This window comes from Vigna unguiculata, chromosome 3 (assembly GCF_037176805.1).
Source record: "Vigna unguiculata cultivar grain cowpea cultivar isolate G323 ecotype 2 chromosome 3, ASM3717680v1, whole genome shotgun sequence".
Lineage (NCBI taxonomy): Eukaryota > Viridiplantae > Streptophyta > Magnoliopsida > Fabales > Fabaceae > Vigna > Vigna unguiculata.
In genome coordinates this window covers 57,603,305-57,627,466 of record NC_140794.1, presented here as the reverse complement: position 1 = coordinate 57,627,466, position 24,162 = coordinate 57,603,305, and the positions used below count along the sequence as shown (strand labels likewise).

Here is a 24,162-nt window from a genome sequence, read left to right as displayed (position 1 = left end):
GTTAAACGGGTTTGAACCGGTTTGAAGGTGGGTTGACTCACTTAACACACCTACATCGCTCAATAATATTTGAATAGTTTGAATTTTTAATTAATTTGTTTGTCAAGTTATATACGTCGATACTTTAATCTTTAACTATTTCTTTATAATAATATTTCGATAATTAGGTGAACATTTTGTTTCTACTATTATAAAAAATAAATTAAGTCAATTCACTATCATTGTAATGCAATAAATATATAAAATAAATTGCAAAAAGAAAAATATTTGTAATTTGCTTCCAAAAAAGTGAGCTAGGTTGAGCTGACATTTTTTAACTCAACCCGTGGTAAGCCAACTCGTGTGAGCCGGTTGACTCACTTTGACACCTCTACTCTTTACACACTATAAGATTTCATGTTTCTAATTAATTCATCAGTTCTATAAGAATCACTATACCACATCAAATACATTCCATCTTTCAAATACCAACAATAACTTCATTATAACATCATCATGGTCACACTCATTCCTCACTTTTATTATAGGTCAATTCTTCTTTAATCTCTTTATACAATGTCATATTGTCAATATTTCTTTCACAACTAATTTTTATATTTCAACAATTTTTCACCATCATATATTTATACTTTTAGAGTTCAAATCAAACATGTTTACTCATATTTTCAAAACCTTCCTTATTCATAAAATACCAAACTACTAATACTATTTATCAAACTCACTCTTCTCAAATATTTTCAACTTTATGCAAACAAGTAGTCACACCATTTGTATCACAATTTTTTAATTTAACTATAAAACATTAAAATTTTAAAAAAGATTAGCTTCCCTTACTTGATAAAGTTTATCTAACTTTGCTCTCCTCACTTAAACAGTGTCACACGTGACAAAATCAATATCTACAAAGTCAAAGGTCCGATCAATGATCAAGGCAAATTTTAATTTTTTCGAGTCATAAACAGATAGGAATTCATTAAGAACGAAAAAGACGACATGAAATTCAATATGGACTTGCATGTAAGGGAAAACAAATTGTTCTCAGAGGATGGGTATAATTGTATAATTGAACTCACTATTAAGATAAATTGATTGAGGGTTTTAATAGAATTCTTCGCATAGATTACTCAGTAGTGTTGATTCTTCAAAAAGAATGAAAGCTGATTCAAAATTTTGGAAGAGAAAGGAAAGTTTTTGGAGAAATCTAAGTTCATAAAGAAGAAAAAGGTTTTCTAAAAAAAAAACTCATTAATATTATATGACAGGATAAATCCACTAATCTACAGACGCAATTATTTTTTATACCGCAAAGTAAATTATCGAAACTTCCTTCGACGCTCACCATATAATATTTTCTTTTATGTAAGTCCAGCGTCTACAAGATTAGGATTGTCTTCTTCAAAACCTCAGTTTTAGTACAAAACTTAATCATCTCAACATAATACTTCCTAAAACTAACTATGTTCAAATTATATAACACATCATTCTACAATCAAATCATCACACATTCTGGATCATGTACATTTCATTTTCAATTACTAACGTCCATTAATCATCCATCACATTTAAGAACATTCAAATATACAATGTTAAATTTAAAAAAAAATCAAACTGCTTAGCCAAAGGCTCATTCGCCCAATGAGTCATTTTTTGTGAGTTTTAATATGAAAGACGTGTGCGATGCAAAATGGTTCATCAAACGACTCAAACTCTCTCATTTTCAAATAAATGAATTTCTATAAGAATTTCTTTCGATAAAGGATTGGATCACCCAACAACTAAACCCACTAAGAATTTTATTTCAATTAATTGAATTTTGTAAATGATCAATTCTCTCCCACTTTTAAATTAATTGAATTTAGCTTGACGAGAGGAGTCGTCCAATGACTTTACATAATCCAAAAATTCATCAAAATATATCAATTAACCAAATTGGTTCAAACTGAAAATATATCGAAACATTATACGTTTATACATATTTTAAAGTTATAGTTACGCAAATTTAGTTGATTTTTTTTTTTATAAAACTAATTAAAAAGATATTGATTGTCTTATTTATATTTTTTTTTAATTGCTAAATAAAAAAAATAACTTAAACAAACTTTGCTGAAATACTTTTAGAGAAATTGTAAATGAATTACTGCTAAAACTATTGGCAATATTATTACCAAATAATAGAAATAATAAAAAATAATACAAAGTCTCAAACAACTGAGAAAGAAAATTAAAAGTATAATAGAAAAAAATGAGTAATGATAATAGTAGAATAATAAAGTAACGAATGAGAGTAAATTAAAGAAAACAAAATCACCATACTGGAAAAGGAAAATATAGAAAAAGGATGATGATTCACTATTTGTCACCTTGTTTAATTCTATGTGCTACATTGCTTTCATTAAAAGCAAAATTTGATTATTTTAAATTTTAACTAATGGTTTCTATATATAATAGTCTATACCCATAGTCATTTTGCCACTTGTTACATTTCTTAATGACATCTATACTTTTTTCTAATTTATGGTTGCACGTCTTTACATGTCCATTTCACCAATAAATTATTTTAAATTAATGAATATGATTAATTAAGTAATAATTCATGTACTTTAATTCTTTCTAACGAAAAAAAATGAACAAATTAGAAACACGAGAGAAATACAAGTATCGGCACGAAAAAAAATACATATTTAAAATAGATAAAGTTATCTCATTTTAATAATTATACTAATTGATTATGAAATATATTTATTCCATTTACCATTTTATAATCTTTTTCACAAATGTTTTCAAAAGTAAATTTTAAAAAGTTATATAATTACTTTTTCTACAGATTAACTTGGCTACAAATTCATTTCAACTTTCATCTGTGTCCATATAATCCATAATCCATAATACATTTTCAGTTCAATTCGTGTTTAATTTTTGGGCCTGACGAGACTAATGAAAATCAGATCCGAAAAAAATATTTTGCGTTTTGGGCTTTCAATAAACTAAACTTGACGTGACCTAGATGGACTTGAAACTAAGTTTTGGCGTTTTTAATTTAGCCACTTTAAAGTTAAATATAGAATAATAAAACATTGACAAAAAATAATGCTGTTCACTAGTAGTAAGAAATAAATTTGAAATTTCTTGTGATTCATCTATACAAGGAATTTGCACCAAAAGCTTAGTATTTCTCCATTCACAACAGACCTTCTCCCTCCCAAGAAAACTCTTTGGATCAAATGTCTCATTTAAAACGAACTAAATTCCTTCCACACATCACATTTCTGCAATTTCATTGAGATGGATTAAATAAAGCATCATAATACACAAACAAGAATAACAACATTGATATAATTTTTTTAACATAATTTTGTAGAAAAATAACTAATGTTTCATTGAAAACTAAACATATAAATAAAAAAATTGTAATGTTTATTATTAGATCGTTTAGTTGAATACCTTCTGAAGTTGCATCACATGTATGGAAAATTTTGATTGTAAACAGTGGTAAACACTTAATGATGAATGCCTTTTCACAAGTAAGAAAGTTTCACGTGCAGGATTTATTATGATGTGAAAAAAGTGTACTAACAGAAGACACCCTCGACGTGGTTTTTTCTTCTTCTCTTGTTTTGTTGGAGGCTTGATGACCACCTTGATAGCAGCATCAAACACTGACTTCACGTTCTGCAATTAATTGCATTGACAATGGGGTCATTTGCAGAAGAGTTTCACAAATAACAGACTATATTTATCTGCAAAAGTGGCAAACATTATTTTCTGAAGCATAGCTTGATCATTGCATATATTTCAATTCCAAACCTATCATTCGGGTCAATTCACTTCTTTCGCATATTCTCTTCAGAGAACTAAATTTCCTTAAGAGTACAGAAATCAACACTTATGGTCACCACCACTGATATATGGTATGGTCCCATAACATAATTGATTCAACTTTTTCCACACACAACAACTAAGCCTGTCTCACCAGCCACCAAATGGATCATTGCCATTATTGATCTTTAACAAGAATCAAATTTTGAATACATTAATGTTGGGTATTGGGCTCCCTTCCTATGTGGAGAAAAGGCCCAAAATTTGAGAAGCCCATGTCTCACTTAAACCTAGTGGAGAGGAGGCTATAAAATAAAGAGAGAGGCAGAACAATAGAGTCAGAATACACTGAAAGCCCTAACACATAGAGGGAGAGGTAGAGGGAAAATTCTGTTCACGTTTTTCATAGAGCTGTCGCAGTAAATTCGGCGCTGCGGATTCGTTCACCGTTGGATCGGGCTGAAATTTTTACAGCAGGTTCGGAACTCATTGCTCTTCATTCTGACCGGTCGGATCTTTGATACGAGGTCTGAGTTGGGAGATATTAATTTCGCACTGCAGCAGTGATTTGTAGAGGTTTTCCTCTCTTGTTCTTCTCTATTTGAAAGCTTTGTTGCTTTGTTATTTGGTTGGGTGTTGGCACTAATTTGTGCTATTGATTAAGACTCTTTTGTACTCTTGTTGATCATAGTGAAGCTATTTCTTTGGTCTGGACGACTCGTGGTTTTTACCCTTGATTTGAGGGGTTTTCCAGGTTAAAAATCTTGGTGCCTTTATTTGTGCTTTTGGTGGTTTATTATTGCTGCTCTTTGATTATTGCTCCTCATAGATTCTTGCAAGTTAGGGGAAATTATATCCGCTGCATTCTCTGGTATATTGTTTGTTATTGTTTTCCCCATCAATTAATACTATGATTAAAGTTATCTAAAAGAAATGCTGTTATAGGCTTGCATTTCCCATCACAATGAGTAGAATGTCTGAAGTATGTTTTACTCAGTAATGCAGTGGTGAACAATGTTGAGATCATTTTCTTTAGTGTGAAAAAGTTGCCTTTATATTGCTTGAGACATTAACTGGTACAATAAACATACCTGCTGAGTTTTTGAGCTGCACTCAATATAATATGTAGCTCCTACTAGTTTACGCAATTCCTCACCCTGTTAAAGAAAGTTTCAATAAACACTGTGTTGAATTCTTTAGGAGGCTGATTAAGTAAGAAATTTACTTGCTGAGAAGTCACAGCCACCATGCCAGGATGCTCAGCCAAATAGTGCTTATCTTCTCGGAGATCTACAAGATTACCATAAATACAGTATCATATGCAGAATCTAATCTATATAGCCTGGGCTTATAGCCATAGCCTATAGTTCTTGAATCAAATATGGTGGCAATATAGATGGGTTGTGGTTGAACAGATAAAATCTAAACTGCATTAAGCTATGGAGGCCTTATGAACGAAATGGGCATCACAAAAAAGACTGAAAACAGATGATGGAGACAGATTGCAAGACCAGTTCTTGAGAGTTACCCAATTTGGTGCCAACTAGCACCACTGGGATGCCAGGAGCAAAATGCTGCAGTTCAGGAACCCACTGAAATGTGTATATACAAATTAGAAAATGCAAGAGAAACCAGTAAGACACGTTAAGTATTGGATCAATGGACATGTTATGTTAACAAGTATTAAGTAAAAGTGTTTTAGTAGCTTTCTGAATACTTCATTAATACCATTCAACTACAATTTAATGAAGTTGAAAATGTATCTTTACCCTTTGAATAACCAATCCAGTTTCAAGAAGCAATGAGTAACTAGCTGAGAACCTATAATACCTTCTTCAACACATTTTCGTAGCTTGCATGACTAACTAGAGAGAAAGCCAGGACAAACACATCTGCCCCTCTGTAGCTCAAAGGCCTAAGCCTGTTGTAATCCTCTTGCCCTAATATTGCACATCACAAAATTCATGCAGGCTAATAAGAAATTAAACTGCATAAACTGAAAAATAAAATTTAGGTTTATCTTAATCATATAGAATCGAGGTAGAAAAGTGAGACTCGTTCTAACTTAATGTAAATTGGTTTTATCTGGATCAGAAAAACTAGTCTTGTTCATCAATGCAACATTGAATAGTCAAGAGTAACCACTCTCATCTGTCACACCCCTAACCACTCTACATATAAAATTTATATGCTACAAAAATTGACAAGTCTGTGGAAACATACCTGCAGTATCCCAGAGACCTAAATTGACAGTTGTGCCTTCAACAACCACATTTGCACTGAAATTATCAAACACTGTTGGAACATAGTCCTGATAATAGCCAAACACCCCCCAAGCAAAGATACAAACCATAGGGGGCAAAAGGGAAAAATTAGACTCCAAAAACTAAAGGCAGAGAAATTCAACCGAAACAAGATACTAAGGCACAACCCACATGAAAAAGTTTAGTTCTTTCAAAGAGAATTACAGAATTCCCTTCTCCCAAACCAGAATGCACGAAAATCAGAAACATCGATTTCATGAAATATAACATGATATCATCAACAACGCATAACTAAAAGAGAGTTGATACCGTGGGGAATTTGTTGCTTGTATAGCAAATGAGCATGCTAGTTTTGCCTACAGCTCCATCCCCAACTGTGACACACTTGATGAACCTTGAAGCTGTTGCAGCCATTGAACTCGAATTGCTCCCAACACCCCAACCACAGAACAACAGCAACAAGTTCTCACGAAAGGTGTGTTTTTGTTGAATTTAACTGATTAGTTAAGAGAGAGAAAGAGAGTGAGTGAATATGTGTGTGTAGTATGTGGCGGCACTTCACATGATTCTGCTGTCCCTTTCATTTCTGAGACCGCTTGTACCATCTTTTATGTTCGGTTGCCTTATTTTTCGGCTTTGGAAAAATTAAATTTCACAGTTAAAACATGAAGATGACATAATGAATCATAAAGATAAATTTGTGAATGTATCATGTTAATTTGGAATAATGAGTTTGTTACCCACTGTTTCATCACGTGGAGAGATTGATTTGAAATTCTTTTTATTAGGGTGATGAGGCCTGAGGCGGGTGAAGGTGAAGGTGGTTAGGTGCATTTATAAGTTATAGCTAACAACCATGGTGGTCACCATTACCATGTCTGTGCTGTACCCATCATCGTCGTGGGGACTAATATCTGTAAGTACTATTAACTTTTCTATTTATGTTCTCAAATTTTGATTTGTTACAAACGAAACACGTGTCTCAAATCTCAGGTAACATTCACTGTTACATACTGTATTGCGCAAAAGGGGTAGCAGAGCAGTAATCGAATCGAAGCATTTTTAGCAATGTTTTCTGGTTCATGAAAGCTCACTGAACTAAAAAAAACGCATATTTTCTTAAGTTAGTTTGCTCTTAACTGTCACAAAGAGTGTCTCAAGCCCGAGTATTTATAGTGAAGTATTTTTGTGTCTTACTATGTTTTTGTAAGCTCAATAAACCAATAAAGAAATACGTTCTTATAATAGTATTTCATCAGTGTTATACGAATATGAGAATTTACACATTAGTGATAAATTATATTTTATTATATAGAATCCATAGAACGTAAAAGATAAAAAAAAAAACAAAAAAAAAAGTCAATGTTCAGTAAGATGAGCAGAGGAAAGGGTTATGCAATTGTGGTGACTTTATGGTGAGAAAAGGATGAGGGGCTACACATTATTACTGACATTAACAGGTTGGTGGGGTGATTAAGTAAACATTAAGCAACATGAATAATAAAAGGGGATCCCACAAGTGGATCAAGGAACACGGTGTGCACACAATTTCTTTTCTCGTTTACCTTTTTTTTTCTTTTTTTTAACTCCAAATACTACTGGATTTGATTAAAAATAATTTAAGTGTGAATCAAAAGTCTCACATTAGATAAAATTGACAAAATTAAATATAATATAAAATAAAAAATTTATAATCATATTATTTTAAAATTTTGAAATAAAATTGATGTCAAATATCTTTTATAATAAATATGAAAAATATAAACCAACGTATTGTTCATTCTATTCGAGCATTTTATGATGCTTATGTTTGAATACTAGCAATAATGACCATTCCCAACTGCATTGGTAGCAAAATATAAAATGAATGAAGTAAAAGAATAATAGAGTGGGGATGCTTTTTTATCATTTAAGTATTTAAATAAAATGGAATGGAATACATTCTATTTCCATTCCATTGGTAAAGTGCTCCTCTTTTCACCTCTAATTTAAAAGTAAGATATGAGTAGACTTTTTTTTTTCTATCTATTGTAAAAATATCTAAACAGTAAATTAATATATTTTTATTTGACTTCATTCAAATTCTTCGTTATTAAATTAGAAAAGCCAATGTGTTTTATAATTAAAAAAAAGAGTAACGAGAGTGTGAAAGGGATGGTGTGTTTTTAAAGTGAGAAATGAATAGTTAGTTTATCAGACATTCTATTAGCATGTATAGTTTTTAATCATGTGAAGATTGGAATAAGATTTTATAAACTTTGTTATACGAGATGTTATAATTGTCACTTCATCTAAAACTATAATTTTTGGAACTTTCAGGATTGCTCTTGCATGCGTTACTTCTGTCCACTAGATAGTTGAGTTCCATCTCTCTACGAAGAAGGTAAAACAAGGATACATGTAACATACCAAATTACAGTATTATAGATCATAAAATAACTTTGAAATAATAGAAATGAAATGGCTAGAATTTAAAATCCGTTACAGTCTGTGAATGAATTTATAGAAAAATTCATGAGTCTAAAAATAGTAGTCTAGATGGGAGAACACGTGATTTTATTTGAGTTAAAGGAAGATATAATGAAGTCATGTTTTTATTTGTTTTATAAAAAATTTAAATTTTTGAGGTCAAAAATTTTGTTGTTGAAAAAAATATAAATATTTGTTTCTATTAAAAACTAAAGAAAGTTTATGTAAAAACTTTTTTCCTTCAAACAAACTAAAGCCGTTATTACTTTGATTTAATTTCTGAAAAATGACAACATTATTTTACCTTAAAATGAAATTAAAATTCAATTGTGTCAAATTTTTAAATATATAAACTAAATTGAAAATAAAACATTACTCAAACACTATCACTAATATGTGACACTATTAAAGCATTATACCAATACAATTATCATCTAGGCAATTTTTCAAAAATCAAAATTAAATTGAAAAAAAAATTATAGGACAAACTTGACTTTTTGGATAAAAAAAAACAAGTAATTAAACCTTTATTTTGTGACAAATAACCAATATCCTAATATTTTCACATAAAATAAAACTCATTTGACGAAGACATAACCATAACTACGGATACATGGGCTATACCGTTTCTCTAGTCACAATTCTCTAAAACAACTATTTATTTTCTAACTATTTATCTCATCTCATTTTTATGGTTTTCTCCTATTTCACTTTACCTATATGTAACGCTGACATGAATAGAAAATATCATATAAAAAATTCTTGAATGGGTGTGAGTGGTAATTGTAGTATTGATCTATTTTTTTCCAACTAATAATGTGAAACTATCAGTAAGAGAATGTATATTTTCAATTCAAAACAATGTATCTCCTATTTTTCAGTAAACTACATTTTTTTCTTCATAATGCTTAAAGATGTCAAAATGGATTAGAATTCGTAAGCCAACTCGGTCTATCACGAATTCGAATCAGGTTGGGTTAAATTATTTTTACAAATTTCAATTTGAGTTAATTTTTGACTTGGTTCACCAAGAACTCGGCTCACTCGGGTTGAACACATGGTGAGTCAGGTTGACGAGTCAACCCTCAAATAAAAGGTCATACAAGTATTTTTTTATTGTGTTGGCTTTGCATTTGGGCCAGGTTGAATTGTTTTTCGTTAGCCAACACATTGATAATTTGTAATTTTGGTTTGTATTTAGAGTTTAACATCCTTTTAGATTGTACTGAAGTTTGTTTATATTTTAATCCTAATTATAATTTAGTTTTTTTTTTATGGAAGAAAAAATAATTGTATTTTTTTAATTGAGTTAGTGAGTCAACTCGTTTAACCCACTAATCCGTGGTGGGCTAGGTCAAGTTCAAATTTGTTTGGCTCGCTAATAAGTGAGTTAGGATGTGTTGACTCACTAAGTGGCTAATTCGTGGTGATCCGGGCCAGGTGGTTTATTTTGATATCTCTAATCTTCATAGTAGTATAGCTAGTGTATAATTTGCTTTCAAATATACTAAATTGGACAACTATTTAAAAAGAGCTAATTATGGTTTTAGCACCTGAACTTTGACTTGAAATTAAAATTTGTCCATGATTGAAACTTTGATACTTGATACATGTTGGTCTCTAAACTTTAAAAATAAATAAATATAATCATTTTAGATCAATTACGTTATGTTGCATCTTTTTGACGTGTCAAACACGTTTTGAAGTTAATATTGAAGTAAAAACATGTCAAATCATATAAATTGTTGGGAAGATCTCAAAATTAACACATAAACAAGCGGAATCAAAATCCAAATCAAATGTTTCCTAAATAAATATTATGAAAAATAAATAAAATGTATAAAACAGAAAAGGAAGGAACCAGCAAATACCAAAATTTTTTAAGGTGGGAAAACCTCTATATGGAGGAAAAACCCACGAGACCTAGTTCAGTAAAATCTTCCACTAATAAAATTAATGGGTACACCACAAGTTCTTTTGGAGATTCTAATGATCAACATAGCATTATTTTATTCACCAACAAGGTGGATAACATACCTCAATGGGTACTTTAAATAAACATATGAGATATGGAATAAGACCTTCTCTCTAAGGTAGCTTCTCTACATATACTTGCATAGGATAAACTGGTTACTCTTTTATTTTTTTTTTCAGTTCTTTACTTTTTTTTTTCATCACAAGCACTCTCAACTTCTGTCTCTTTGTCTCTCACTGGATTATTATCTTCTCTCGTAGCAAACCTCATGCAAGGATTGTATATTTAAAATTTTGGGCTGAGAACCCATACAAAATACCTTATTTTTATTTTTCTTAATCAAATCAATATGGGCCCAATAAATTAGTGATCCATTTAACATAAATAATTAAAATGTTACTGTGAAACACTTTTGACCTGTAAAAAAGAATTTAACCTAAATAAATTTAAATGACTATATCCATTTATTTTTAAAGTTTTGAAACTAAAATGTATCAAAATTATGAATAAAGACAAATTCTAATTTTGTGTTTAAATTCAAAAACTAAAATCATATTTAATCTTTTAAAAAATTACAAATATATGTAAGTAATATGAAAGTGACATTTTTATAAAAAAGTCATACTCAGTTCACACAATTTTTAAACTAAAACGATGAAGTGAAACTAAACTGGCAGTACTTTAGTTCAAACATATTAAAAGTGAAGTTATAATTCTTTGCAAAGTTGTGCATTTTAATATATTTGAAAATATATTGCACCACTATGGTAAAAAAACCTAAAATAACTATCTATAATCTATTCAATTTATTCTTATATTTATATTCTTTACTTAATTTGTTTTTATAGAAAAGTTAAGTTTTAAACTTCTAATTATAATTATAAATAGGTTAAAATACTCCATTGGTCTATGTTTTTATTGAAAAATCTCAAATAGGTTCTAAGATTTTTTTAATCTTAATTAGGTCCATATTTTTGAAAATGTGTAACAATTAGGCCTGTTCCGTAGTATGGTGTTAAGGATGTGCCACGTGTCAGCTCCACATTTTTTTGATTATTTTTTTAATTTTTTTTTGAAAATTATTCATGCCACATGTCACGTCAATATTATGTCACATGTCATGTCCGTAAGGTGACACGTGTCAAATCATTGTCTGAATCTCAATTTGATCCATATATTTGTTATTTTTATTACATTTCAGTCTATTTTTTAAAATTTTTTAAATATATTTATTTTAACTTTTTACAAAATTGTTTTAAAATTTTATATTTAAATTTATAAAATTATTATTTTTAAACCAACTCTAACATTTGTATATAAATAATTTAAAACAATGTTGTAACAAGTTAAAATAAATATTTTAAAATTTTTAAAAAATATAAAATAAACTTAATATTATTAAAATGTTTAATAAAAATATCATTATAAAATTTATATAAAAGTTAAATTTGACCTCTATTTAGAGAGGATGTAAAAATTAAAAAAAATTGACTAAAATATAATTAAAATAATAAATATATTGACCAAATTGAGATTCAAAGAATGACTTGACACATATAATCTTACTGACTTGACATGTGATACAATATGACACGTGGTATGAATAGTTTTCAAAAATAAAATTCAAAAAAATAAAGAGCTGACACATGATATATCCTTAATATTGTTAATACCGTACTAACGAAATGAATCTAATTCTTATACATTTTAAAAAGTATAAACCTAATTGAGATTAAAAAAAAATATTAGATTTTATTTGAGATTTTTGAAAAAAAGGAAGGAAGTATTTTAACCTTATAAATATTAAATTAGTATGAGTGAATTACTCGGGAAAAATCGAAAAGTGACAAGACCCGCATAAAACGAAGTTCTGTTTGATTTGGATTCCCTCCTCCGCCTTCATTTTGTTGCTTCTGCTTCCTTTGTTCACTTCCCTCTGCTCAGCACAAATCCACACTATCTTTCTCCCATATCAAATAACAGTAACAAACACTTCCCAAATACGAGATGGCAGGTAACAAACGTAAGAGAGCACACAAACCCAATAGCTCCGCCCCCGAAACCCTAGACCTCGCCATCCCCGCTCCCTCCCCTGCCCTCGTCACCGCAACCGCTGCTGTCGCGCCTAATTCCGCCGCCAACGCTGCCTCAATGGAGGACGTCTTTTCCGTCGGCAACGTCGAGCTCATCGACAACACCGCCTCTCCCCGCGTTCGCCGCGCCCGTGGCCGCCCAAGAAAGCTCCCCGTTCACTCCGAAAAACCTCTATCTCTTGCGACGGGGCGCCGCCTTGTCCGTCCACTGGACAAAGGAGACTTCTCGGTTCCCGGCGACGCCGGAGTGTCCACTTTGGTGGCGATGGAGGTGGACAAGGGGTGGGAAGCGCGGGTGATTCCGGAGATGGACTCCGTGGTAAAGGTGTTTTGTGTCCACACGGAACCGAATTTTTCGCTGCCGTGGCAGCGGAAGAGACAGTACAGCTCGAGTAGTAGCGGGTTTGTGATTGGCGGGAGAAGGGTTCTGACTAATGCGCATTCGGTGGAACACTACACACAGGTCAAGCTCAAGAAACGTGGCTCTGATACTAAGTACTTGGCCACTGTGCTTGCCATTGGAACCGAATGTGATATTGGTAACTAACTCCTTACCTCACACTCTCCTTGTTAACTTGTTTCATTTATTTATTATTTCCGTTTGCAATATTTTTTTATGTATGTCAAATTGGAACTCGTATTTAAATTGGATTGTGATTCGCGATGCTTGGTTCTCTTCTTGTCTGAGCATAGTGCATTTGTAGTTTTTTCGGAAGTTGGCATTCAATGGAACAAACTAAATCATCTTTACTTCCAGCAGTGTTATTTGATTGAAAGGATTAAGTTTGAAAAAGGACCAGAGTGTATTTTTAACCTATCTACCAGGAAGGAGGTAGAGAAGTTATCGGAGGAGAGAACAAAATCATTTAGCTTTCTCGATTTAATTGTAATTTTATTTACTTTTAATGGGATAAAATTAGGAAATGGAGGAGTGGAATCATTAGACAATAACTAGTGAGGTTTGAGTCATGATTGCCTCCGAAAGAGGGTGCATATGAAAATTAAAATTAAAATAAGACAATATGATAAGATCAACTAGTAATATCGAACAAAAAAGACCAAAATATGACTGAAATTATTATAACAGCACTGCTTCTGCCAAAGAGGTAGAAGACAGTGTTCCAGAATAAAATTGAGGGACTTCATCCTCACTCTCCTACAACCACTTAGGTCCTAGAATATCAACAACCCCTTTTTCCTCCTAACCCCTGACTATTTAAAATAGTCACTTACATGATAGTTATAAAGAAAAGAATACAGCTGCAGAGGTTATAACTGTTATTTGAGTTATTCCTCTTTTCCCTCCTTTAAATCTATCACAATCGCAGTGAATAAGTGAAGGGAGCCAACATATATTTGTTACTGCACATGCTTATTATATGAATGAGATTAGAGTAATGTATACAAATATATTATCTGCACGATGACTTCATTAAGGATCAACAAATTGGAATTCAATATTTGAAAATGATTTGTTGATATTCTAATTTATTTTATGAAATATTGTGTCAACCTTTCTCGTTAAGTGCTTTTGGTTGTGTATACTCATAATGCGTGTTTGCTAACACATTGGGAATCTATGTTAACTATAAAATCACGTTAAAATCAATGAAAAAGCAACTATCTGTTGTCCCAGGGTCTCTAAAATATTACATAGGAGGCTTTTGGTTATACTTTCTAAAATACTCCTAATTGATATATTTGATTTTAAATACTCCTAATTGATATATTTGATTTTACACTTGCAGCCATGCTTACAGTGGATGATGATGAGTTCTGGCAAGGGATGTCACCTGTTCAGTTTGGGGAGTTGCCGGCACTTCAAGATGCGGTAACTGTTGTGGGCTACCCAATTGGTGGAGATACTATCTCGGTGACCAGTGGTGTTGTATCACGCATTGAGATTCTATCTTATGTTCATGGTTCTACAGAGCTTTTAGGTTTACAGGTTAGGTTGAAATTATTAGTCTTCATCTTTATCATTTAATGTCTGTTTGGAAGGGCTTGTGGGAGGGCTTATTTGAGCTTATGAAAATAGCCTAAGATTCCCAGGAGCTCATTTTACCTAAAGCTCAATAAGTTTCTTGTTATATAGCTTATCAAAAGAAGCTCTTTTTAGCTTATTCCAGAGAGTTCCGTACTTTCATAGTCAAATTTATTGAATTAGCCCTCATGTGATTGGAGCTCACTAAAGAAACATTTAATCAAGTTGTATAGCCCAAAACCAAATTTATCTTTAGTTGTGATTCATTAAATGTATCCTGATTTCCCCTCGTTAAGGTTTCTTTTGCAGATAGATGCTGCTATAAATTCTGGCAATTCTGGAGGACCTGCATTTAATGATAAAGGAAACTGTGTGGGGATTGCATTTCAGTCCCTTAAGCACGAAGATGCGGAGAATATAGGTTATGTCATTCCAACACCAGTTATCATGCATTTCATCCGGGATTACGAGAAGAATGGAGGCTACACTGGTAATATGTTAGCTACAGACTAAGATGTAGATTTCACTTTTACAAGTTGCTAACCTGTGTGCTAATTTTTTCAAGAATTGAATCTTTATATACTGAGATGGTTCTTTCTCATTCTGTTGTAAGGGTTCCCTATTCTAGGGGTTGAGTGGCAGAAAATGGAAAACCCTGATCTGCGAATGTCAACTGGCATGAGACCTGACCAGAAAGGTGTGCGCATTAGAAGGATTGATCCTACTGCTCCAGAATCCAAGGTTTTGAAGCCATCAGATGTTATCCTTAGTTTTGATGGGATTGATATTGCCAATGATGGAACAGGTGAGTGCTCATTTTTAAGTTTCTTTATGCATCATGTGCAGTATGTAGTTTATATTTGTTTATTAAAAACTAAAAAAATCTTGAGTGGAGCTGTCATTTCTTATTTGATGGCAACTCTAATAGAGGAAGGTAGTTATATTAAACATATGACCTCTTTTAGAACAAGGGCAACATTAGTTGAATTAAACATGTCACACTCAGCTCCTCAGCACGCTACCAAATTTCTGTCTTTTACATAAACTGTTGTTTTTATGACAAAACGTGCGTTGGTAAAAGAACTTAACTCCTAGGACCCTTTTTTAAGGAATGTCAAAACTCAATATTGGATAGAATTGATGGAGTGTATTTCTCTCCAGATCTGTCTACTTTTTCCATTTGGATTAGATTTATTTTGTGGTTAAGGTTTTGTGTTACTGATTTCAATTTAGATAAGACAAGTAGTAACAAAACTTTGCCATCTCTGTTAGTCATAGTACATTACTGTATGAATTCTAGATCCTTTGTCATAGTAACTGTCTATATTGGTGTGCTATTTTTTCTGTATTTGTTTTGTTTTAGTTAGCAATAATTTTGGCTTAATATAATAAGCCATTCCTATGGCCAATATATAATATATCAAAGATTTGAGTTTAACAGTTCATAATGTTGTAAACTCTTGGTTTTGGGTATTCTTTTCAGTTCCATTTCGACATGGAGAGCGCATTGGCTTCAGTTATCTCATCTCACAGAAATATACTGGGGATAATGCAGCAATTGAAGTAATGCGAAATGCGAACATTTTAAAATTTGACATTAAACTCGAAACTCACAGAAGGCTTATTCCATCACATAGCAAGGGCAAGCCTCCCTCGTATTATATAATTGCTGGATTTGTTTTTACAACAGTTTCAGTTCCATATCTTCGTTCTGAGGTCAGTGGTTAATCCAGTATCCCTATGCCTTAATATATATCAGCTATTGGGTGTCTTGGGTGATGCTGTTTGTTTAACTATTGTTTAATTGATATGGATGCTCTTCCAAAGTTTCTTCTTCCAAGTGAAGGTTTAGTACGTTTGTGAACTCGACAAACTTAACCTGATCTGCAATTTGAACTTGAGGCATATCCATGCCCAAGTGGAAAATATTCATTATTGCTGCATGAAACACGGTATCATGATTGATGAGAACATTGAGTTGCTTAGAAATTAAAATTATTTAATATCTATAAAAATGTTATGCAGAATAATTTGGATTTTGTAGAAATATGTAAAAAAATATCATGCCATGTAATAGTTTCTGTGCAAGGAATGTGGTGCTGTATAAAAGTTGGAGCTGGTGATTGTGTTTATTGCAATAGAAAGTTGTCATTATTTCAGTAATATTGACATGTAAAATTTTGAAATTATAAGTATATAGGTTTCACTCTAAAGTTTCATTACTTGAGAGTGTATATAGTACCTTGTACCTTCTTTTATTTACTTCACTTCTGGCACTGACTAGTAAATTCATTTGTTCAACTTGCATTTGCTAACTTTCTTGTGGATGGAGCCATTCTTTTACATCCCATTTTATCTTCTATGAACAGTATGGAAAGGATTATGAATATGAAGCTCCAGTAAAGCTTTTGGATAAATTGCTGCATTCAATGCCACAATCACCAGATGAACAACTTGTTGTGGTCTCTCAGGTATGTCTTCTGTCGGTCTTTTCTTTCTGCTGTTTCTCCTAAGGATCTTATGAAAGTGAGATTATCTCTTTGACACTTTGAAGGTGCTCGTGGCTGATATCAACATTGGATATGAAGATATTGTTAACATCCAGGTTGTTAATGGTTATGTTCCATTTTTTGCTTTCCTTGCTAACAGCTATATTGGCTTAACCACTCAATTATTTACCGCTTTTTTTTCTGATATGAAGGTCCTCGCTTTCAATGGTAAACCAGTGAAAAACCTGAAGAGCTTGGCCACTATGGTAGAGAGCTGCAATGATGAATATCTAAAATTCGATCTAGATTATGATCAGGTTCCCTAGCCACCCTTCCCCGTTTTATGTGCTTGTGTGAAAATGGAAGTAGCTTTATAACTAAACTAACTAACCGTCTTGAATGCAGATAGTGGTCCTTCGCACAAAGACTGCAAAAGCAACTACTCTTGATATTCTTGCAACACACTGTATTCCAGCAGCGATGTCTGATGATCTTAAGTTATGATATGTGGTAGTAGATTATGCATCATGATCTCAAGTAATTATATACATTAATCTGGTAACAATGATACAGATGCGTAGGCTTGACCTAAATGGTAGTGATAGTAATATTTTGTTCAATTGCTAATACCTGTCGGGACTCTCGTGGTTCCGCATTTTGAAAGGGGATGAGAGATAGAGTAAGCAGGATTTACATTAAAATTTATTATCTTCTGATACATTGGTTTTTCTCAAATTTTGAGGGAACTTAGAGATGTAAAGAGTCATTAGTTTCACCTGTGGGACATATACCAGAGCAGGCAACGCAAAATAAAAACTAAATATTAGCGGCGTAGTTCCAAAACAATATAGTGCATGTTTGGTTTTTCTTCATTTAAAACAGAAAAAATATTATAGCTTCTGCATCTTATATATTATCTTGACGTGCTTTTTCTTGTTAACTTACATCCTCAATGGAATGCAAAACATACTATAAGTAAAGATGGCAATGTGAATTGGTCCGATCCATTTAGATTTGTCCTGCAGTTATCTCGCAAAAAGCAGGTTAGGTGGGCAGACCCGCAGTGATTTATAATGTTGTGAAATTGGTGCAGTTGTTTGGTGAGTTATGCTTTGTCTCTTATCTCCTCTATTGTGCATATGATTTTGTTTTTGTTAAATATCATCCGAGAAAGAAATTATCCTCAGTTTTGGACACTCTTATGATTTAGATATGTTTCGAACAATAATTTCTCTAAGATAAGCTTAAGTTTTCTTCTAAAGTCATTGTTCACTTGAATTTCTTGGTTGAATTTATTGCGTGTTATTTTAGAATCTGTAATTAAGTGGGATGAGTTTCACTCGTCATTAATGATTTGCTCATTTTATTGTAGATAGATAATAAGTATCATGTTATGATTCATTCAAATCAATAATCCTCTATTATTACCTACAAAGTATACGAATATAGTTTTTTCAGATAAGATTCTGTAACAGGACAATAAGTCCGAAGAGAATCTTTAACTTTTAAAGTCCAACCTCTTCAAATTTTTTGTCATGTTCTTTTTACGGCTGACCCATTCCATTGTCAATGGGGTATTTTCTAAGTTGCTATAAAAATAATGTTCTACTTGCATGCACCACGCCTTTTCTGAAAAACGAAAGAGAAGAGAGGAAGTGGTGTTAGCTTGCAGCGATACATGCTTCCACAAGCATGTTCATTTTTCACATTACCAGTTGCATGTGACAAGGAACTGGTGTGGCCAAGCTATATAAATATACTATTACAGAAGTAAATTCATTTGGGTATTGTGAAACTAATGACCACCATGTTTGATTTCATGGAGCATATTTGGTTCTCTGCATGTTCTTTAAAACTAATGTATATTGAATAGTATGAATAACCAAAGATTTGCAGCTGGGCCAGCGGGTCTGCGGGTTATGCAGGTCGGCTTTCAGCGGGTTCAAAATGTTAACCGCCCCAGGTTTTTCCTAGCAGACCTAGGCTCTTTCTGCTTTTCCACTCCTAGCTGCTGAAAGATTGTTTTCAACATTTACGAATCCTTACAATACTATGTAAAATTAATGGCAATTTTGACTGCGCCAATAATACTGGAAGAAGGGAAATGCACCAAACAAGGTGAATTGAAAGCTGCTATATTTCTGCGAAGATCACGCTAGACACGGTTGAACAGGCAAACAGAAAATTGTGTTAGAATGTCGAAGCAAATTTCTCGATTGATTAATAATGGGCATGTATCTTACGAAATTCTTTTCTATTGGTGAGTCACTAATTTATACATGCACTGGTTGCAAATGTATGGTTATATATATATATATATATATATATATATATATATATATATATATATATATATATATATATATATATATATATTCCTTTAAATTAAATAAATGTATATGATTTTAAAAAAATATTAATATATAAATAACCAGTGTTGAATCTCAAAATACCTATACCAATGATAAAAATGTTTGTTTATTTATTTTCCTTTGAAATATAAATAATTTTGTTTTCATTTTAATTAAATAAAAAATAATAAAAGATAAAGAGATAACATAATTATATGATTAGGAGATAAAATTTATTTCTTAGACAAATTTAAATTTTTATTCACTAGTATAATGTTATTTTTTAATAGTCGTCTAAGCTTATATTTTGGGATTTTCATCAAGATACCTACGTCACCAAAGAGGCAAAGTTTTAGAAAGGTTTAACGTATAATACTTATTACCAAATAAGGTTCCTAGGGTGAAGGTGATAGACTTGAATTAGGTATGTGCTTGAAAAATATCTTGAACAAAAGTACATGAAAAGTATTTTATTTGTTTTAGTCGTTGAAAAATCTTGTATATGCTTAGGTTTGCACCAAAGGCATTTGTATTTAGAAGATATAATAAGAGTTCAGACGTTGATTGTTGAAAAGTTATGAATAAAGAATTTTACGTGATAGGATTAAAGGTTTAGGATTTAGGGTTGAAATGTAACATCTTGAATTAAAAATTTATATGCGTCTTCTATGACTACATCTAAAAAAGATAGAAAAGATTTTTCTTTTGTGTGTATAATTATTATTTCTATTTTATTCTTTGCAATAAATTATTTATTATTACTTTTGTAAACTATTCTTTTACATGTTTTCTATAAAACTGTCCTAAGAGTTATTTTTTTTTCTTTCTTTTTTTCTTCATTAACAATTCTTTTTTATTCTTTTCTCCATTCATTCCACTTTACTTTTGATAAATATAAATTTATTTTGTATATTAACTTAATAACATTAGAGTATCATTATTTACTAATATAATATCATAAATATTTAAAAAATACATAAATACAAACATGTTAACGCTTGTATTAACGCTATAAATTGATAGCTTGGAGGGTATATTTTACTCGCATTCCATCTTTCTTGACTGTATAAAGACTAAAAGATGATAATTTTTTATAATAGCTTATGAAATTATAACCTAGAATCGTAAAAAGTAAACATTGATAGTTATTTCCACTAAAGAGGTTGGATTTGTATTTTGTTTTGAAGCTATCTCACCATGTCTTCGGTTAAAAAGTTTTATATCTAGGTAGTCGTGGACTCAAATGCTAGGTTATTGAAGTTGTAATCATTATAATTATTTTTAAACCTCTTATTCATTTTCTTTTTATTTATGCACATATTTATTTAATTTGAAAAAATGCATTTAATTGACATAGAATAATTAGAACTAAGAGTTTAAGATACGAGACTTAATAATATATTATGAGACATGCAAAATAATATTTATTGTTAAAGGAACTATGCTGTGATACATAGAAAATAATATTTATTATTAGAAGAAAAATGAACATGTTCATATATTTGATAATAAATAAATGAATCAAGTTTTGTTAGAGCATATACTTTTTATGAATAGCACATAAATAATTAGATACATTTTCAATCCGTTCTGTTTGCAACGGGAATACATTTTCAGTTATTTTTCTTCTCTTTACATGGTTATCATGCGATCCATTTATGAATGCTAACTCAATATATTATCAAAGTAATGTTACCAATTAGTATGTGTAATGAATTTCACATCAGTTTCAACGTTAAAAACTCTGATAGATAAACGTCTATAAATTGGATGCATCCTCTATATTTTTTCACTAAGCCTACTTCTTCGGCATAAAATACCATTGTGTATTGATAACAAGATTCAAAGAACATGCGGGCGTAAGGTACATTCTTTTGCTTACGCACTTTAAATGATATCAATTTGTTTAGCTGTAATTACTCGCCATTTTAGGTCATTACTACTGTTTTCTTCAGATTTTGCATCATTATATGCATATATCCGATAACAATTATGTAAATGTATTGGCTTTGACTTTTACCTTTCAGCCAGATTGTTTCCTTACGTTTTACTGCTATTGATCCTCATTTTGAAATGGACGAAAAATTGGTATGCAAGATTTACCTTACGCTTAGTTAGTTTATCTTTGAAACACTATCCTGTTTTAATTTGTGAAGAAACGGATCAAATGTAAAGAGTTTTTATTACTTTCACCTATGTAATATACACCACAGCAGTAATGCAGAAAATAACTATATATATTGGTGAAGAACTCTGCTGAAAGACAAAGATTCTTTCACCACACTCGTGTATGCTGAATACATTGATGAAGCTAAACTAGTATACACGAGTAAATGGTTATGCTAAAACACCGCTTTCACGTGATTGTCTCCAGTAGAGGACTCGCTTCAGAAGATGGCAATGATTGTGCATCAACTTGGAGGCGTTTTTCGTTTTCCTCTTTGGATTGTGCCCACATCACTGTGTAAAATCCTATGGCGATTATCACTGCGCCTAGGACACTAAAAGAAGGGAAACACACATAACAAATTCAACATACAAATATATAGCACTGTCAGCAAAGCAAATTTTACACATGCAATGCCGAATCTTAAATCATAAATCAGTGGCGGATCTTCAATCTTAAGTCATTGGAAGCAAGCAAGTCAAGTAGTATATCTGTACATTCTTAACTACACACAGGACTATCATAAAGTAACAGACCAATAGATTCAAATATATAAGATTAGGAAAGACAAAATAAAATTTATTTAGATACTTAGTAATAATTTTAACAAAACCAGGGGTGCACCTGCACACGCTAGTAGAGGTCCGCCATTGTATGCAATTACTGTGGATAGTTTTGGAAATGAGAGTTACCTGCCAATATGAAGCGTTTCACCAAGGAAGATGACACTAGAAAAGGCAGCAATGGCAATCCCAACAGGCTTGAACAAGCTAACAAAAATAGGTCCTTTCCTTTTTATGCACCAAGTCATTACTGAAAAAGACACCACACTTCCTATAATAGCCTGCAATATTGTTTTCCACATAGGAGGAATGAGCTTAGCAATAAACCCTCAATGGTTTGCAGCTTGTTTTTGTGTGCTTGCTTTCTTAGTTTTTTAGTTTTTGGGGTGTTTTTATGTGCTTACTGAATATAATATAGAGATGAGCTCAATGTCGGGGCTTATTTTCCAGTCATTTGAATCCTTGACTACAATGAGAGACAGTATTGCACTTTGGATAGTTCCAAACAGGCAATAGAAGGCTAATATGGTTGACTGTGACGAATATCCTTTAAGAATTGCTGCCTGCAAACAAGTTCAACCAAATCAGAAAAAAAATAAAAAATTGAAGACCTTTGCTCCAATTTAGCTTAGTGATGTAAATATCTAACCAAACTAGGCCTCGATCTCACCTGTGTAATATTCCAGAGTGCAAGAGAGACAGAAGCAGTGGCAAAGAAGGCACCCCCAATTGCCCAGTTACTGGTTTGAGCCAACAAAGATGACAATGGTTTCGATGGAGAGTGTTGAATTCGGAAGCTGGTGATGGGAATGCCCTTGTAAAGGGTCACGAGTAATGCTCCAGATATGGATAGCACTGTGCCTGTGACCTTGATCTGGCTTATTGAGCTTCCAATATTCAACTGCTCCATCCTAGAATAAACCAGTAAAATAATCCAATATGGTTTCACTATCTTAGTTCCAGTTCTTATGTTCAGTGCAACAACTAAAAAGTAACAACATATATTTCATTGAACTCGAGTCACAAACACAATTACAAACCATGTCTTGGAATGCATTCTGTTCTGGAAAACACCTTCAATATTGTTGTAGTTCTTTAAATTTTAATCTCTACACCTAAAAACTATTCACTGTAATATCTCTATGTACACTTTTTAATCTGTTTAGGTCCTTACAATTTTGCAATTCTGGGACTATAATAGATTTAAAAAAATATGTTCACATAGGAATCAAACTATAAAGATATAGAGCATGCATTAAATCTGATTAAAAGAGAGGGTACCCGAAGATGACAGCTAGCACAAAAGTGATAGCTGGAGTCAAATTGTTCATGGCGGATCCAAGAGTGGGAGAGCTGTAGTCAATGGCGGTGAAAACACAATTCTGCATAACAGTTATGCTGCATACATGCTTACAATTTTGTCAAGCCATAAACTTTCCTTGCAAAAGAATAGGAAAAATAAGTAAAAATGTAATTACATAGACACATACGTACATACATACCCAAGAGTGGCTAGGAGGAAGAACTTGCAGAGAAGAGCGAAAGAAAGGGGCAATCTCATGGTTCTGCAAAGTTGCAAAGTTGAAGGTTAAGGCGATTTTGAAAAGTGCGTGATGAGAGTGTAACTTGGTAAAGGTTGTTAAAGTCGTGAATGGAGGAGAAGGTACCTGTTGAAGAAGAAAGCGAGAGGGAGGAGAATGAGGGTGGCAAGGGCGTTGGAGTAGACAACAAAGACGAAATGGTTCATTCCTCTGTTCATGGCGGCTTTACCTAAAGTGGAGAGACCGACGTCAAGGCACTCCACCATTATCATGGCTACAAATGGAGTCCATTCCAGTAATCTTCCTCCAACTCCCATTTCACCCTTTCCCGTTTCTGACCATAAATGTTGTCTTTTTATTCAACACATTTTCAAGTAACACCTTTTCCCTACCACACCACCATTATTGCCACAGTACTATTTTTTTTTTCTCTTCAATCTCTGTGAGTGA

General features: G+C 32.1%; 3 protein-coding genes across 4 annotated transcripts; 1 reads left to right on the top strand and 2 right to left on the bottom strand.

Annotated features, from left to right (window-relative positions):
• Positions 1 to 3,005: 3,005 nt before the first annotated feature.
• On the bottom strand, positions 3,006 to 6,729 carry LOC114176870 (rac-like GTP-binding protein ARAC8). 2 transcript variants are annotated; one of them, XM_028062052.2, is made up of 8 exons: positions 6,390 to 6,729; positions 6,040 to 6,127; positions 5,647 to 5,756; positions 5,345 to 5,408; positions 5,042 to 5,106; positions 4,908 to 4,973; positions 3,442 to 3,669; positions 3,006 to 3,266 (listed from the first exon to the last, which is right to left on the bottom strand). In XM_028062052.2, the coding sequence occupies exons 1-8, from the start codon at positions 6,492 to 6,494 to the stop codon at positions 3,231 to 3,233; spliced, it is 762 nt and encodes a 253-aa protein (XP_027917853.1). In that variant the 5' UTR covers positions 6,495 to 6,729; the 3' UTR covers positions 3,006 to 3,230. The 2 variants fall into 2 exon arrangements, with proteins under 2 accessions (XP_027917853.1, XP_027917854.1); XM_028062053.2 differs by having other exon boundaries at positions 3,575 to 3,669; positions 6,390 to 6,712.
• A 5,639-nt stretch (positions 6,730 to 12,368) lies between these two features.
• Positions 12,369 to 17,936, top strand: LOC114179420 (protease Do-like 9). Its single transcript, XM_028065761.2, has 9 exons — positions 12,369 to 13,156; positions 14,366 to 14,565; positions 14,911 to 15,091; positions 15,215 to 15,406; positions 16,085 to 16,317; positions 16,971 to 17,072; positions 17,156 to 17,206; positions 17,303 to 17,407; positions 17,496 to 17,936. The coding sequence occupies exons 1-9, from the start codon at positions 12,532 to 12,534 to the stop codon at positions 17,592 to 17,594; spliced, it is 1,788 nt and encodes a 595-aa protein (XP_027921562.1). The 5' UTR covers positions 12,369 to 12,531; the 3' UTR covers positions 17,595 to 17,936.
• A 3,668-nt stretch (positions 17,937 to 21,604) lies between these two features.
• Positions 21,605 to 24,162, bottom strand: LOC114176688 (WAT1-related protein At5g40230-like). The gene is made up of 7 exons (XM_028061800.2): positions 23,839 to 24,162; positions 23,674 to 23,736; positions 23,453 to 23,569; positions 22,842 to 23,082; positions 22,576 to 22,734; positions 22,301 to 22,452; positions 21,605 to 21,942 (listed from the first exon to the last, which is right to left on the bottom strand). The coding sequence occupies exons 1-7, from the start codon at positions 24,027 to 24,029 to the stop codon at positions 21,798 to 21,800; spliced, it is 1,068 nt and encodes a 355-aa protein (XP_027917601.1). The 5' UTR covers positions 24,030 to 24,162; the 3' UTR covers positions 21,605 to 21,797.

Bases quoted from the DNA above. Each gene is read 5' to 3' on its own strand.
- LOC114179420 (XM_028065761.2), top strand. From the start codon at position 12,532: ATGGCAGGTAACAAACGTAAGAGAGCACACAAACCCAATAGCTCCGCC. The intron at 14,566-14,910 runs GTTAGGTTGAAA...TTTCTTTTGCAG, and splicing joins CAGAGCTTTTAGGTTTACAG to ATAGATGCTGCTATAAATTC. The intron at 17,073-17,155 runs GTATGTCTTCTG...GACACTTTGAAG, and splicing joins AACTTGTTGTGGTCTCTCAG to GTGCTCGTGGCTGATATCAA.
- LOC114176870 (XM_028062052.2), bottom strand. From the start codon at position 6,494: ATGGCTGCAACAGCTTCAAGGTTCATCAAGTGTGTCACAGTTGGGGAT. The intron at 5,409-5,646 runs GTATTATAGGTT...TACACATTTCAG, and splicing joins ACGAAAATGTGTTGAAGAAG to TGGGTTCCTGAACTGCAGCA. The intron at 3,267-3,441 runs GTATTCAACTAA...ATGAAATTGCAG, and splicing joins ATGTGATGCAACTTCAGAAG to AAATGTGATGTGTGGAAGGA.
- LOC114176688 (XM_028061800.2), bottom strand. From the start codon at position 24,029: ATGGGAGTTGGAGGAAGATTACTGGAATGGACTCCATTTGTAGCCATG. The intron at 23,083-23,452 runs GTACCCTCTCTT...GGTTTATTCTAG, and splicing joins GTGCTAGCTGTCATCTTCGG to GATGGAGCAGTTGAATATTG. The intron at 22,453-22,575 runs GTAAGCACATAA...ACAATATTGCAG, and splicing joins TCATCTCTATATTATATTCA to GCTATTATAGGAAGTGTGGT.